This window comes from Chroicocephalus ridibundus, chromosome 9 (assembly GCF_963924245.1).
Source record: "Chroicocephalus ridibundus chromosome 9, bChrRid1.1, whole genome shotgun sequence".
Classification (NCBI taxonomy): Eukaryota; Metazoa; Chordata; class Aves; order Charadriiformes; family Laridae; genus Chroicocephalus; species Chroicocephalus ridibundus.
The window spans coordinates 14,607,835-14,624,442 of record NC_086292.1 but is presented as its reverse complement, the minus strand read 5'-3'; the positions used below and the strand labels follow the sequence as shown (position 1 = coordinate 14,624,442).

The 16,608-nt window shown below is 43.7% G+C and overlaps 1 protein-coding gene across 2 annotated transcripts in view; it reads left to right on the top strand.

Moving 5' to 3' along the window:
- TRPC5 (transient receptor potential cation channel subfamily C member 5) overlaps positions 1-16,608 on the top strand; it is a 102,001-nt gene that overhangs the window by 73,440 nt on the left and 11,953 nt on the right. For both annotated transcript variants that reach the window (XR_010072519.1, XM_063346416.1), the window contains exon 7: positions 2,537-2,732. Coding sequence is in view for 1 of the 2 variants with exons in the window: in XM_063346416.1 (XP_063202486.1) it covers positions 2,537-2,732 (196 nt within the window). In the remaining variant the exon portion in view is untranslated. The remainder of the gene's footprint in view (positions 1-2,536; positions 2,733-16,608) is intronic.

Genomic DNA, 16,608 nt, shown 5'->3' with positions numbered 1-16,608 from the left:
GGACAGAATGCTCTGCAGTTACTTTTTGTTTGAGGCTTGCTTAAGAAATTTATTTAGCGTGTTCTTAAAAGTTTAAATAGTCGTTATTAACACCCCCAGTACAAGCTGACATTTGGCCCTTGAGCAGATGCACAGCATGGGTGACTGGCTAAGAACGAGCAACCTGCAAAACACAAAATTACGTTGTTGGGCTGAGGAGAGCAAGCGTGGCTGGAGTGAATTCAAGTCAGAGCTGGTGTTACCTCAAGTTTGCTCATAGTTCATCCCTAATGAAAGAACAAATGTAAAGAGCTTTCAATCAGTACCCTTTGATTCCTACCAGCATTTCTGAGCAGTCACACAATAAGATCTAATTTTGTAAGGGAAGGAAAAGCAGGACGCCGCTCATGTTTGTACAGCTTGTTTAAAATGTGACACCTATTTACTGGTGCATTATTTCCTATTACTCCCAAAGGATGGGTTTAATATTTTCTTGGTGAGGAAATTTTCTGCATCGCAAACACAGATCATGGAAAAGTAATATTCCTTTGTGACAGCAATGAGGTGAAGTCATGAATAATTTAAGGTTTTATGCTTTGGCCTCACCATCCCTTAGAAAGCAGAGTGTCTACTGCTTAGGCAAACAATTTGAAAATATGTTTATTATTGTGGTTCTGGCAACTGGAGGAGGGAGAAGAGAGATTGGAAGAGGAGAAGGGGATGGAGGAAGGCATACCTTACTGCCTGCTGTGTTGTTCTCACTGGAGGGTCACACTGGTCGCTGGGGCCATTTCTCCAGCGGCTGCAGGAGGTCTCTAAGCTGCTGTGGAGAGTGGTGGAGCTTTGAAATTTCTCTTGTTTGCTTAAGATCCAAAATACATTCGGCAGGAGGGCATAGTCTCTCAATCACAATTTCCAAAATTCTTTTTTTAGAGTTGCTTCTCTGAAGTAGCGTGAGCCCCACCTGAAACACTGTGAAAAGAGACTGTGGTTCTGGCTTGTCATTAAACACTGAGGAAAGAGTAACTAAGGCTTACTTCTATGTAAAGTTGCAGAAACCAGTTGCTTACTTTTTCAAGGGGGACTACATGTCTACATGAGAATGTATTTCCCTTAGTCTGGGCCCAAATTATCGGTACTTTTACTGCTAATAGTTAAAATAAGTTAAAAAATAGCTAGCTCTCCACCATTTTTTAGTAGAATGCTTAGCATTCTTTGGTTAATCCTTGTTTTAGCACCTCACTTATTAAGTAAATCTAACAAACAACCTGACTTTTGGGAGAAAGGATTTTTGCTTTAAAGAGTCTTCATAATTTTGGCCAGTGAAAAACATGAGATACATCCACAAAATATGAAGAAACTAAATTCCCATATAAAGCATGGGGGTACATATGGAACAGATGCCTGGAGAAGCCGGGAGAACAGATTCCTGGTATGTCAAGTGAAGTATCTGAATTATTTGTACTGATTTTTTTAGTAGAAGCATTTGAAAATACCTACTGACCTCAGACCAAAATGGAAACTCTTAAACAAGTATATAAATGTCATATTTTGATGATATGTCATTTATGCCATATTTTGGACAGCCAAAACAAAGATGCCCAAATAGAGCAATTATTTAGATTGCTGATTATGTATTTGACGTGATTGCGAAAGGTCACTTGTCTCCGGCTGAAGCAAATAGAGACCTGGGATGATCTCATCAGCTGTAAAGCACAGTGAGGTCAGGTCTAGTTCATCTATGGAAAGAAGACTTCAGAAGAAGAAAACCTCTCCAGCTGAATTAATGTGATGACTCTCTTTCATCTGAGTCATTACTGATCAATTGTTGCAGCATGCTATTGAGGGCACTGCTCTGTGGTGGGTGGGAGCTGCTGCACAAACAAGCCACAGCCACCAGCATTTCTGGCCACGTGCATTGCTAACAGACGGGGTCTCAGCACACTGTCCTCGTCCACCTGCAGCCACAGTAATTGCAAGCTCTCAGCGTTTTTTAGAGCAAAGGGGTCAAGCAGACGTGATTTCTTGCATCTCCTACCTCGTGGTGGCTCATTGTTGTGCACTATTTAATTACTACGGTCGTGCTGTACTTGCGGATGGGTTCCCTTGAACATTTAGCCTGCAAACATGTTAACGATGCAGGCGCTGATTAAACAGGAGAGTTTATAGATAACAGCAGTATCACAGCATGGCAATTTTAGTTAGAGGGAATATATTGTGGCTGTTCTTTGCATGTGTGTAGAGTGGAAAAGGGAGCCTTGGGTTCCCTGAGGGCAGTTAGGCTCGTTGCATCTCACAAGGATGTGGACAGGGTTCTCTGACAGGTAGCAAATGTTGTTGATGTGACACAATTCTCACAGGCGTTGGCCAATGGGTCACTGTGGCTGGAATGCAGACTGCTTCCCGGGGAGAATAAACGGCTGTACTGAGCAGCCGCTCTGTGGTGTTCCAGGCTCCCGATGTCTATGTGTTCCCCACCTGAACACCACCTGAACCAGGCATTGTTTTCCATTCCCCAGAGTCAGGTAGCCAAGTAAAAATCTGGTTTTATTTGCAGACTTTTCGAGACCCTCCAGTCACTCTTCTGGTCTGTGTTCGGTCTGCTGAATCTCTACGTCACCAACGTGAAAGCCAGACATGAGTTCACAGAATTTGTTGGGGCCACTATGTTTGGGACCTACAACGTCATCTCCCTTGTTGTGTTGCTGAACATGCTCATAGCCATGATGAACAACTCCTACCAGCTCATTGCCGTAAGTTATCTCATTCTCTCTTTTTTCTTTTATTTTTCTCCACGTGCCTCATCTGTTTAGCTTACAGCAAGTGTGTACCTTCTGGGATGCTGGAGACAGCTGCCTCCAGTTTTTGAAAAGCAGATAGCTGGGATTTCTACTCACTAGCCTGAATCATGCTTGCGGAGGAGGTTTTGCTCTGTTTGTAATGCTTCTTAGCTGGAAAAGGCTTATCAGCTGTCATCTGCCCTTGTCTTCTGAAGAGTAACCTCACTGATCACCTTGTCATTAGCAGCTGATTTACTTTGTAGCAGAGAGGGTATATAAAGGGAAGCCTTCCCACTGCTTCTGATGTTTGGTTTTAACCTGGGGGGTGGGTGTTGTGCTTTTTTTTTTCCTTTCTTCTGTTACTGTTTTCTCGTTGGAAACTGTGTGTGTCGAGACCCAGTCCTGTAATTTCTTATTCCACAGTCTTCCCACTGAAATTAGATCATTTCCATCTGTAACACCAGCCAGTCTCCTGGCAGCTGACTCTGTAGACCCCTCATCTCAGATTTCTGAGTAACCTGGGTGCAGGATGGATCTGAGCTGAGGCAGCCCAGGGCTGCCAGTTGGCTGTAGAGCCAGTTTCAAACTTAATCTTCATTTGAATGTTCAAAACTGGTCTCTCTACTGTAATCTCATTCTGTGTACCTAAAAACCAATCTGTACATTGATGATTAAATTTGTCAACAGATTGAAAACTAAAGCAGCATGGCTTTGTGTTTTAAGGCTCTTCAGGTAAACTACACAGAAACAGTATGGAAGGAAGCTAAATGTTGTGTGCACAGTACTTAAGGTAAACCAGTGGGCAGTTGCTTTCCAGTTCTGATGCCAAACATGATAGGTTTAGAGATAGTGAGGTGATGAAGCGTTGCATCCTCTGTGATCAGAAACAGGAGTTTGTGTCCTCAGCTGGTCATTCAGAATTACAAGGCAGAGGAGAGACTTCCTTCTCTGCTTTGGGTGACTCTTGGATTTACTTTAGAAGACGAAGGCTAAAACAGAGAAAAAAAGAACCAGCACCAGCTCTTCTGTTATTTCCATTCCCAGCGTCCTGGACAAATCTCTGGGGAAATGTATGGGTGAGCTCCCTTCCTGGCTAAAGCACACAAAGAAGAGTATTGAGTTGTCTGCATGAATAGGTTCTACAACTGCTGTTTATCATCTGTTGATTCAAGTGGCTCCTAAATTTTGTTATCCAGTCAAACTGAGCATAGACCCAGTCAAATCGGTGATACTTCCAGACATCTGATCTTTATCACGTTAAAAAGTATGAGAAAAACTGGACCATTGACCTTCCAAATGAGCAGAAAAGCAGCTTATCAGAAAGGAATCGCTGCTTTATCAGTCTGTTTCAATGCTTCAAGTGTTTTCTCTTTGTGCAGTGCTACTCCTCACATTCCAGGGAGACTGGAATGAGGGGCAGAAAACAAAGATAGTCTCCTTGGCCATTTTCTTCCGTTCCCCTTCCTTTATTGTCATCAAATAGGCTTGTCACTGACACAAAGCCCAAACTTAAGATTGGCATAAGAATAGCAGCATTTGCTATTCACTGGGATACAAACCACTCATCATTCTTTTCCCTGAATAATTTGAGTGATGCAATGACACATTACAAACAATCCCATGTGACTTAGAGAGACCCATCATAACAATTAACTGAAGTGAATGGTCCAGAGCGGACTGTTGTATTAATGTTTTTGTAGATGGAGCAGTTGGGAACAGTGAATTGCTCCATCAGAAAGTATGGTTGTGAGAGACCTGAGGGTAAAGGACTGAACTCAGCAGATAACCTAGGCATAACACGTAATTCAGCATGTGCCCCCTACTCAGAAGAATGACAGTGGAAATGGTACAGGATACTTCTGTGTCACTTACGCTGTCATATTGCAAATGCTACTGAGAGCAGTGACATTTCTTGGGAAGGCAAGAGGCAGTCACTTCCAGCCTCTTCTGCAGTGCACGCAGCTTGTTCTTTGAAGCTAATATTTCTGCATGCTCACAGCATTCTCTCAGGGACAGTTTTCTTCATGAGTCTTCTAAGGGCAAATATCAATTAATCTCTTCCCCGAAGAAAACAACTCATTAATAACTGCTGAGCTTTACGACTGTGGGTCATTTTTTAACCTCCTGTAATCGAGTCTACCCCTTTCTGAATCACAGTACACTGGTTGCTAGACTGGGCATTTCTTCCTCCTGGTATTTATATTACATTGAATGTGCGTGGAATGACAGCATTCCAGAGATGGAGGAAGAGAAAGGACGCAGAAGCCCTTGGAGTGGGGTGGAGGTCTTCTTCTCAAATACATCAGTAGGAAATCTTGTGCCATGTGCGTGACTGCAGAGAAATAAAATGAGCTAGACATCAGGGATGAGAGTGCATCTCTGCTCGTTGATTTCCCTGCAGTGGAGTGGTCAGGACATTTTAATTAATTCCACTTGTTAATGAGCCAGAGTGGCACTGCTGCAATGCAAACAGTCTTTCTCCCCTTCTTCCAGGGACAAATATGTTTATGTGTTTGTAGCAGTTATTCTTCAGGTTAGCTTTTCTCCATTGTCGCCTATATACATGAATTTCTGCTGTGAGGTCAGAGAAAGGAGAATCCAAGCTGCTCTTTCTTCACTCTTCCTTGCGTCTCCCCAGTATGGGGTTTAGGGCTTGGTCGTTAATTAAGCACCGTAGGCACACAGCATGAAACCACAGGGTATCTGCGGAAGACAAAGCAAGGCAAGCAAAGAGTAAAACCTCCACACAGCTTTGAGTGATTCCTGACTCACAGAAGGAAGAATTTTTCTGCCATAATATTGTTGGTTTTTTACTAAGCTATTTCAGACTTCAATAAATACATTTTTCTAGGGGTACCCTGAAGCAGTTTCAATCTTGATTTTTTTCATACAGTCCATTTTTCTCTTTTGCCAAACCATTGTCAAGAGCTGGTTACAGGAGACACTATGTTTCACTGACAAAGCACACAAAATCCAAATGCACACCAAAATTTCCATATGCTTTGCGCTGTTTCAATATGTGAAGATCAGAATGTTCTATACAAGCAGCACAGAATGCAACTGGATGTTATGCACTGCCAGGTCTCTCATCTCAAAACCTTCCCGGACATGACAGAAGTGCCATCACCTGATGAATAGAAGAGGAATGTCACGATGACAAGAGGAAGGACAGTGGAACTTATCTGAGAGTAGCCAGGTGGCTCCATCATTTGTAAGTGGCAGAAAGTAACAGAGTGGGTAATGAGGACACTTTATGTGATAGGCTATTTCTCATGGGATTGCCACTTGGCTGCATCTGAAGTTATACAATCCTTCTGCCAGTTTGTAATTTTTTCAAAACAATGTGATAGTGGGTGTTACTGGGGGTCCTAGGGTGCAGGTACATTTTGGCCTTTCTGGTGCCCTAGGGTGCAGGTACATTTTGCAGGGAATTAGCAATATATGCATATTTTCTGAAAGCATGTTCCTTATGGACACATCTGTGATATTCTGGGAAGTCAAGCAGGTATTAGTCACTGAAACTGTACCAACAGTTCTGACTCTGCAGCCACAGGACAATGGGAAGCAGCAACTAAGACCCATCTGCAAGAGGAAAACCACAGGGCTGCGAACTTGTAATCTGAGTTCCAGACGAGTTAGAGCGATAAATGGTGCCCAATGGCACTGCAGCACTAGGCATCCCACTGACATATTAAGGAGAGATGTAAGCACTTAGAGCTTTCTGATCTTTTAGGAAAGTACAGCAATGCTTAATACCTCAGGAATAGCATCGCACCAAACTAGGTCTGAGAAAAATTACCTCTAACTACTGTGCATGAAAGCGAAGGTGTTACAGCTTCGAGTGTGTCGTACATGGTGTACGTGTGATGTTGGACTAATGACTTCATGATAGCAGTATGTATTAAGTTATGAAATTGTTTTGTATGTTGTGTTTTGTATCCTTCTGTCAGTTTTTACGTCTATTATTTCAAGCTAGTTCATCTCAGACAGCTGTCACTGCAAAAGACAGCTGCATGTTTAATTTTTTTAAGGGCATCTCTGTGAGTAGTGTGTATGACCAAACTGAAGCAGAGTTGCCAGTGTTCAGATTGGAGAAATTAGGGCATTGGACACCAAACTAGGAGTGCAGTTTTAAATGATGGAATGAAATAGAGTGGATTAGCACATATTGTGCAGGACAAGAATGCAAATGATAAATATTTTGCATAGCAAAACAAAAGCCGTACAGTAAACAGAAGCAGTTGGTATGTGCAGCTAAAAATAAGTGATCATTAAGTGTAGGGATGTTGTACGTGGAATTTAAAAATTAAAGCACAGCAGAATATAAAGATTTTTCACCTCCCTATTACATTGTTTCCAAGATGACTTTGGATTTCCCCTAGGAAGTAGTATGAAACTTTTCTTGATCTACAATGAGCAAGAACTCCTCTAGTTTTCTGCACCAACTGAACTCCCTCAGCACCATGGCAGTAATCGCTACCCAGTTTAATTCACAACAACAGCAGAAATTCTCTTTCCCACTGAGATCTACGACCCTTAGGACTGTCAGAAAAATGTTGCACCTCCTCTGCTTGCATGGCCTGCATACGGTTATTACTTGGTGGTTTTGCTAAGAAAGAATTTTACGAATCAATAAACTTAGTTCAAAATAGACAGCTGGACAGTCCCCGCATGTGGCAGGATTTGGGGTGGTAGATTGTCCCCCTGTAGAAGTAAGGCCAGCTCCAAAGCCTGGACTCAAATCTAAGCTACTGTAAAGCATCAGGAAATATTCATCTCACAAGCCCCATTTCAGGATCATTAATTTGAACTTCTTAGGAGAAACTGAGATGTGTCTGTTTTTTAACTCTGTCATACAGCAGGAAATGAAATTATGCTTGTTATACACTTGTTGCCAATATGAGCAATGTCTCTTGAAGATTTTTATGGTGTAGCAAAGTAACTAGGGTCTAGAAAGGGGGTTAAATGGCTCTTTGGTTTGCTGGCTGAATGAAGTATCACTGTTTGTCCCCCAGTTTTCTGTCCCTCAGGGGCTCCAGCTGACCAGAACACACATCCTGCTGGTCACTGCCCCCGTGCAGACCCCGTGTTCTGGGTGCAGGTAATACGCTCAGGTCTTTTCTTCATTCTATAATGCAACTGTAATTACCCAAATCTCAATTACTGTGCTCCCAAAACTCATCTGTGTCATTAGTAATAATTAATTGAAATCGCAAATTCTCCTGAACTCGGTGCCTTTTGTGACATTTGGACAGGCAGAGTTCTGTTACATTTCCCCATGGAGTGTGATACATGTGAAGAAACGCCGGACCCCTGCTCTCTAGTTCCCTCCTGGGTAGCTGCAGCACATCTTTAGAGGAGTGGGATTGATTCCCAAGGCTGGGTGCTCTCTCTGGAGCTTGTGACTGGACGCGGGGGACTCCCAGCAGATTTTTATTTGAAAGTGAAGGGAAATATGTTGCAGCAGTGGTGTGCTGTGATGCTACCATACAGCAAATGGCCTGTGTGTGAAATTAGCCCTGCAGCCTCGCTCTAGACTGGCAGGCAGCTTAATTGCTTTTTGTTAGCAAGCTAAAGTATTCATTTGAAGGTGTAGAACTGTTTGTCTTTTTGCTGGCTTTAGTCTAATTACATATAACCCATGGACTTGAATCAAGTTGTTAATATTCATCTGGTGTTTGCAGAGCCTCTAAACGGAAGCACTCGATGTGCTCTGACTTCACATGCCGCATCTTTTTCTGTTGTTAGACTAGACAAAGCTAATTCTCCTTCCTAGGGCCCAATCCTGCAACCCCTTGCTCAGACGAGTATTGTCAGCAGAATCAGAACGTTAATCCTTTCTGTTGTTTTTAATCTTTGAAAACCCAGATATTTATCTGACCCTGAGTACCACCATGGCCAAACCACTCCAGGGATTATTCAGAGGAGCAGAAACATTACATTTAAGAAAAAACCAAGATGAGCTAGCAATCTGTATATGACACCTGGCTGGTTTAAGATATTACAGGGAATTTTCTGGCATTTATACGGGTGGGTTTGGTTTTCTTTGGTGTAGTTAACACGCCAGTGCCCCGCATGACAGGTCAATAATTCTCTGCCCATTACGTGCAAAGCAGCACAGCAAGGTTTGCTCTTGCTACATGATAGAAGTTGATGTATCCAGATGGAACCACATAGGTTGCAGCCCCCTGTGTTATCCCATCTTTTATTTAGGCCTGACAAGCTCAATTAGCATTATCTTCTACTTCTGCATCGAGGGGACTTTTGTTAAAAAGGCAGAAGAAAAGAGGAAAAGCAAAAGAGAAAGAAAAAACATTACTGAGGAAAAAGCAGTGAAAAACTAAAAGGGGTTTATCTGGGAAGAGCTTTCACCTGATATTGAGCAATGGGAACAGCTATATTAAGAATCCTCTGAAACGTGACTTTTTAGATGCCAGTGCTTCACAGATTTGCTTTTCAGCACGCTGCCATCTAGCAAATAAGCTGATGCTGATTATATAGGTGAAACAGGATACCTACAACTCCATCCAATTAAATGGGAAGATGTCTAATAACCTGGATGCTGTGCTGTGGCTCCTCATCTGCGTTTCTGTTCTCTGGTCCGGTCCCCCACAGCTCCTCAGCTGCAAATCCTGCTCTCAGAATCTGGGGAAGAAACAGGGGCTTCAACTCCTGAACCACTGCTAGCTGCACGGCTCAGGATTCACTTAGAGACTTGAGCGATCTCATACATTTATAATGGTTTCCTTTCTTTTGGCTCAAGGATGTATTTAAATGATGGGGATGTTGAGCTCAGATTTTTTCTTTTTGAACAATTTTTCAATTTTTGGCATCTAAGCTCATGCAGTGCATTTAAGTGACTATGCAAACAGGCTGACTTCCAGAGGTGTCGGGCCCCTGCTTCTCCCACTGGTGCTAAGACCTTTACAGACTCAGTGAACAACAGTTCAGCTCCGTTCCTTCGCTGAGGAAAGGCAATTTATGGCTAGTCATAAAAGAGAAAAGTATTAAAGCATTTGGTACCTGAATACATGTACACGGTTTTATTGCTTAACTATGGAAGTTTGGGAATTATAATTTTATTTTTTTGGTTACTTGAGGAAGGGATATAAGGGCTGTGTATATACGTGCATAAAAAAAATGTAAAGCCTAAGGAGATATAGTGAGGCTCAGAGCTTTAATTCAGGGAAATTGCAGCAACGCATGAAACCAGCTCCCAGGGTCAGCCCAGTAATGAATTTACTGTATTACTACCCTTCAGGTCAGCTCGATGTGACCAGATATTCTGGTAAACATTTCTGTAGCGTAGGAGTGGCAAAAACCATCAAATGTGCTTTGTGATTATTCATACTCAGAGCTCAGATCTAAAAGTTATAAATGGCCCTAAATAACACATTAAATGAACTGTTTCCCAGCTGAAATCACATCCTTTTAATGGCACAGACTGGATCCTGGGATCTGAAATTCACATGTGGATCCAAACTGGAATTTTTCTTGGGGGGAAAAAAAAAAAAAAGAAACAGGAAATAAATAAAAAGGGGTACAGAGAAGTACCTGATTCTCCTTCGTATCTGGCTCCCACCAGTCCAGCAATAAATTTTAAGACATTTCTTCTTCCTTGGAAGGGTCGAGTCTCAGGCTGACCAGCTATGCAGAAAAAATCAAAAATAATATCCTGTAAAAAGTGCAAGTAGAAATCAGTCAAAGTCCATTTTCTTTTTTTGCCATGGTACTAACAGAGTCATCAACACACTGTGTTGGACATACCTTCTCAGCCCACCATTTCTCTAGGGGTACGTGTGAATTACTTGATTTTGACCTGGCTGGAGGTAGTTAACATTATCGGCACAGATGCACCTTATCTCTCTGACTTTCAGCATGAAAAGGGGCTCTTATCAGGCAGTGATAAAAGAGAGAGAATGGATGGCAGGAAGAACAAAGCCTTAGTGATATCTTTCTCATTGTTTCTTCCTGCTGAGGCTTTTTTAGAGAACTGTTTGTCTGCATGACCTTCCTACTGCGCTGATTTATTTGATTATTAAAATAAAAACTAAACTTTGCTGGAATGTGAGTGAAGAAAAAGGTGCTAGTTCAAATAATTTAACTGCACTAAAACCAGCACAGTCCGCAGTTCTCTGTGTTTTCTCAAATATAATATTCCCCGGCCTTCTCATTAGCTATCATTGTTTCCATCCAATGTGCTGGTGGGAGATGAAAGGTAATTGATATATATAACCTAAATACATTGTGGAATGTAGTGCATTGCAAGCTATAATAAAAATTTTAATTACGAATATATTCTGCACATGGAAGATATAAATAGCAGAGATGCTAAAGCATGCATTTTCCAAGTACAAACAAACTGATTCCCCAGAGCTGGGAAAATCATCCAGCTTGCAGTAAGGAGGTCCGTTTTGGGGACACGATGGCCAGTGCAACAGCTCATCTAATAGCTCTGCTGTGGTGTCACTCGGGAGTGAATGCCCGTGCTCTTTGCTTGACCTTATGTATTCAGAAGCCATTAGTGGTTTTCTTTTCCACTGCAACCAGTGACCTGCCCCATTTCCATAATTTCCGAGCCTTTCTGGCTATGCGTCCTTTGTTTCAGTGGCCAGTCTGGCCCAAACCATGACACTATGCTCCAAAGACGGAGTCCTTTATCCACCTTATTATAAAACGCAGTCGCCATGCCATATGTCATGTTGACACTGAACTGGCCATTCCCTTCATCTGTTTGAATTCACGAACCTTGGACACTGCAAAATTAAGGAAGCTTTTCCTAATTTCCTCTATTGCAGTGTGTTCTTTTATGGGCTCTACCATGACTGGGATCTTCATCCAGCTTTCAAGTTTTTAAGGCTTGCAATCCCATTGATGGCTTATCTGAAATGTCTGCTATGTCAAAATTTAGATTCTGAGTTTTTTCTCCCTTGTTCTCTGTTTGTTTTCCTCACCTGGGGGCCTTGCTGCCTTTTACCAGATAAGGATAGCTCTTTTCTGAAATCAAGTCTTTACCTGTATCCTGGCCCAAGAATTTGGTTTTCTCGTATCCCAGAGCTAGTATTTATTTATGAGTATTTCTTCAGGACCTGCCTATGCTTGAATGTCCTTTTCCTTTCCTGTGCTGGAGCCAGAAGAGTTTCTGCACCCCCGGCTGAGCTGCTGCCCAGGGAGCAGCTCTCCCTTCCCGTGCCTGTTTGCCTGCGTTGCGTGCTCGTGCACGGGGTTTGCTTTGCGGCTCTCCGGGCATGTCTTCCCTCACATCAGGGCACTCTGTTGCTTTGTGTGTGTTGGTTTGCATCTGCCGTGGGCTTTGTTCTCCCCAGAGCACGGCCACACGCTCCTCTTCAAAGCCGTGTGTGGTTGGCGTGGGGCCACTGCAGCTTCCCTGGTGTGAACGTCTTGTTGCTGGTCAGGACTCCCTTTGCTTTACCAGTGCAGCGGGTGATTTTGTGCTAGACAGTACTTTGATCTCTTCTCTGGCTGCCTCATTCCCTAACTGTTCTAATTGCTTTTTCTAATGCTAGATTGTCCTCCTTTAGTATTTTTTCTTGTATTATTTTTGAGATTGATCCTATTAAGTTCTTATCCTTCAGTATGTCATCCCCAGCTTTGAAAGCAAAGTCATTTGTTGTCAGCTGCAGCTGAATTACCTATGCATTAATTGCCTTTGTAGGTCCCTGATTTTTCTCACAGACTTTTTTTTCCGTTCTACGACATATTTTTCTTTGAAAAATATTAAGCATCATTTACCTCAAAAAGCCTGCTTGGATTTTTGCTGCTTGCTTCTCTGAGCTCATCATTAAACCCCCAAGCTTTGCTGATGCTATTACCAGTTTGCCCAACACATATTACAAAATTAACAGCTTTGAATCTGCACAAGAGTTGTCTGTGTCGGGTTCTGTAAAGATTAACTTTCTACTGACCCTCTTTCTTCAATGCTTTCTGTTCAGGTCACATAAGGGTACATACATTTCTTGCGCTAGCCTGCTTGAAGGCCATTGCTGATGTATTTTCTGTGCTGTTTTCCCTGCTCTGGGTTTAGCAAAGAGCAATAAAGAGGCACGTGAGAGAGAAATATACCAAACAAAGTTTAACGACTTGTACACTTTGCAGCACAGCTAATTACACAGCAAAAAAGCACCTTTGAAGTTCCTGTGCCATTCAGACAAGGAGCCTGCCTTACTCAATACGCTGCAAATAAGATGTGTCAGTGAGCACCTTGTAAAGGTGAATGCTGCGTCTGCTCTTCCTTCCTAGAGCAAAGTGCTGCAGCTTGGGCACTTCCTAATCTTGCGGGGCTGCTGCTGGCACCTTCTAGGACAGCAGCAGAGAGCAGTTCTGCTACTCCTGATGCAGACATCACGCCGGCTTCTGCCAGTGTTGCCTGCACAACGGGAAAGCTTCCCGTGCCTCCTTCCGAGGCACTCAGCCACGGCCAGCCAGCCTGGTCCCGAGGGCATTGTCACAGCCATCTATATCTGCATCTGACAGGCAGCATCCTGATTGCCAGCTTAGCCCACTGACTGTTGTATAATAAAACACAAGAAAGGCATACACAGCCCTTTTTGTGACAGCTTGAAAGACACTAGCGATCTTTATATATTATTCCTACCAAATGGGCGTGGGGAGGATTTGCATCCCAGGAACACACTTCTTGGAGGAAAGAGCAGAAGCCCTTGGGCACCTCTGCGTAGCATAGAGGACCTTAAATAGATTACCTTGTGATTGTTTTACAGTGGAAAAGTTTGAAGGTCTCAGAGTTATGTTTTAGCCGAGCGTTTGTACCATGGGTCTACTCCAGCCTAACCCAGAGCTAACCACGGTGTGGAACAGCAGAGTGCAGGGAGCTGCCATAATCCATTTCAGCCTACTAGTCCCGAGCTGATGTAAATCCCAGTGCTTTCAGGGATGCTGATTCAAGTCACAAGATCGGTCTCCCATGCCCTGATTTGCCACAGGCTTCCCACGGGACAGCCCTGTGCTTCAGCTCCTATCTGCTAACTTAAATGTAACAGCATCTTCCTCCATCAGCTTTCCAGCCACAAGGGAGCCAAAATACTAACCACATGAAGAGGCTGAGGAACCTAGAGGCTGCGGCAGTGGTAGCCATCTCATACAGAGAACTGAAACAGTCTCCCATTGCTGGGGCTCTGCTGGCTGGTCAGTACCAGCTGAGAAGCTGGCTGTTATTTGGCAAAGTATGATCTAAACCATATGGCCCAGCAAGGAGATGGTGATGGAAATCTTTACAGAGAACATTTCACAAAATGTAAACAACAGATTTTCTACACAGAGGCAGAGATGGAGATTAATGCTTGAATTATCCTGGATAATTAGTGTAGCAGGTAATTATTTAAAATCTGGCACATCTGTGAATACATTACTTTGACTGAATTAGAAAAATCCTCGCAACTGCTACGGTAAGATGGCTTCAGCAATCCCACGGGGAAATCTTTATGGGAGATTGATTCTTACTTCAAATGGCAGAGATTTGCAAGAGGATTATATGGCCAGTATCACACATTCGCATTGTGATAGTAAGCGATACAGTTTCTTTTCCCACAGAGAAGCCCAGTGCTGGTTTCTTTGAGTTTATGTGTTCTTTGAGCTTGAGGGCTCGGCCCTCTTAAGAAGTAGAGTGTTTTATAGCTGAAATGATGAGCAGTGCTTGAAAGAAAATGGTGACAAGAACAAGGGCAAGAGCAACAGAAGCTCAAAAAGAGGACAGTGAAATCCAAACTTGGATTTGAATTCCTAAAGCAACAAGGTCACACTTGAAAAGCTACAAGATATGTTTCTTTAGGTTATTATAAATGTTACCAATAATTGTCACCTAAGAACATGTATAAAACAGCACAGTTGTGTGAGGATCCTGTCCTCACTCTGCAGAGGGCCCGCTCGAAGCTCCCTGCCACGGTGGAGCGCTGCAGGTGTTCATCCTCTGACAGTGCTCCCTGTGGAGGGGCAGAGCTCCTGGGCTCCCTCCTGTCCTCCCTCGTAGGAGACCCACGTCTGCTGAAGCGTCCCAGGGTTACGTCCGCGCTGGCCGTCCCTGGGAGTGGGCTCCAACGTGCCGTCTCCTGTGACCCACCTCTGTAAATCAGCAGCTAGCGCAGCACCGCTGCAGGTGGCACTGAACCTTCCAGCAGCAGGTCTGGGCTTGCCCGCGGCTGCATAGCTTTGCAGGGTGCATGGTGGCCAGGCGCAGGGAAGGGCCCTTGGGTTGGACTCTCGCTGTATTGGTACACTTTGAGTGCTCACCTACATGCAACCTTTGCAACAGCTTTGATGCAAAGCAGGCTCAGACTCAAGCAGCCCTCAAAAATGTAAATCTTGCCCAGTGGCCTGCAGTCACTGGGGAGACACACCAAAACCCTGGAACATGTCTGGTGGTCCACTGGGCCACATTCACATTCATACGACTGGCTGTAACTCACAAGTGCTTCAGGTATGAATTGGGTATCGAACGATTGCTGAAGCATGGTACTCTTGGTACTCAGCACAGGGAGGAGAGTTGGGAAAGCTGTAGTTTTGTGTGCAGATTTCACTGCTTACAGCACTAAAGAGAGCTCTAACCAAGAAAATGGTGGTTTCCTGGCACACAAAGACATTCTCAGTAAAATTGAAACGTCTCTTTCCAATATTTGCAACACAAAACTGCTGCCAGGAGCTCTCATCTGAATTGCTCAGGTTCTCAAAACATCATGGTGAATAATTGAGACAGTCTGAGTTCGTAAACCCCGCGGAATTCACAGCAATAGAAAAGAGGAAGAAAAGATACTCTAAGCTTTGTACATAGGGTCTGTCTTTTAAGGGAGGTTATATCGCACTTGTTGACTGAGACTGCACAGGAAGAAATACAGGTGGGGCTGAGGCGAGCATCCACCAGCCTCACGCACAGACACATTTACATCAACAGGGATTCGTTCAGACCAACCACAGAACTTTCCCAATGAGAAACTCCAGCTAAGTCTCACAGCAGCGCCCTGCACCTGCATTCAAGCCCATGTAGTCCCCTTAAACTGTTTTAAAATGAAAGAACAAAAAGAAAACACTTTGTGCTGAAAAACTCTTTTAGCCCTTCTCTTCCTTTCCCAGAAACTAATTTGCAATCCCCAAGCTATAGACTTGCCTTATCCTCCTCTACAAACAGCATCCAACATCCACTGCTAAATCACAGCTGCCCAGGACATGCCCTTTTTTTTAATGTGCTGAAGGAAATTGCTGCCAAGTCACCACACCTGATCCCACCCCGCCACCGACGCTGGACCTTTGTAAAGGGTCCAAACGTCTTGTTCAAACTACCTTCTCCCTTCTGAGTCCTCAATAGGACATTTACACCTACCTCTGTATTGACTAAGAACTTAAAATATACGTCTCTATCAAAAAATAACAGTCTTTGCACTCTCCTTCAGCTGCTGCCTTACCCTGAACTCCCCAGCTGCCCCCGACAGTGCAATCAGTATTGCCAGGTGTCTGTAGTTCCTGCACACCCTGAGAAAAGCTTACTCGCAGCAGGGATGAATAACTCAGTGCTGGTCTCGTGCAGCCATTCCCCTAAAAATGCTTTAGATGCTTGAACCAGCAATGCCACTCTTCTCTACAGCCTTTCAAGATGCAGTCACCACTGGGTTTTCCCCTGGTACTGAATATGTCCAGGTAGAGCATGGGGAGCTGCCAAGAGAGATCTGATCTCCTGCCTTCCCCACGGGTAGCACGCCCTCCCCAGTGGCCCCTTGCCTCACCTGGCGTGTGATGCCGATCATTTGTTGTCCTTCCGAAGACTGTTTCAACTGAAATTGCCCAGACCAGGAAACGTTCAGGTAGAAAGATGTAAGCCTTTAGG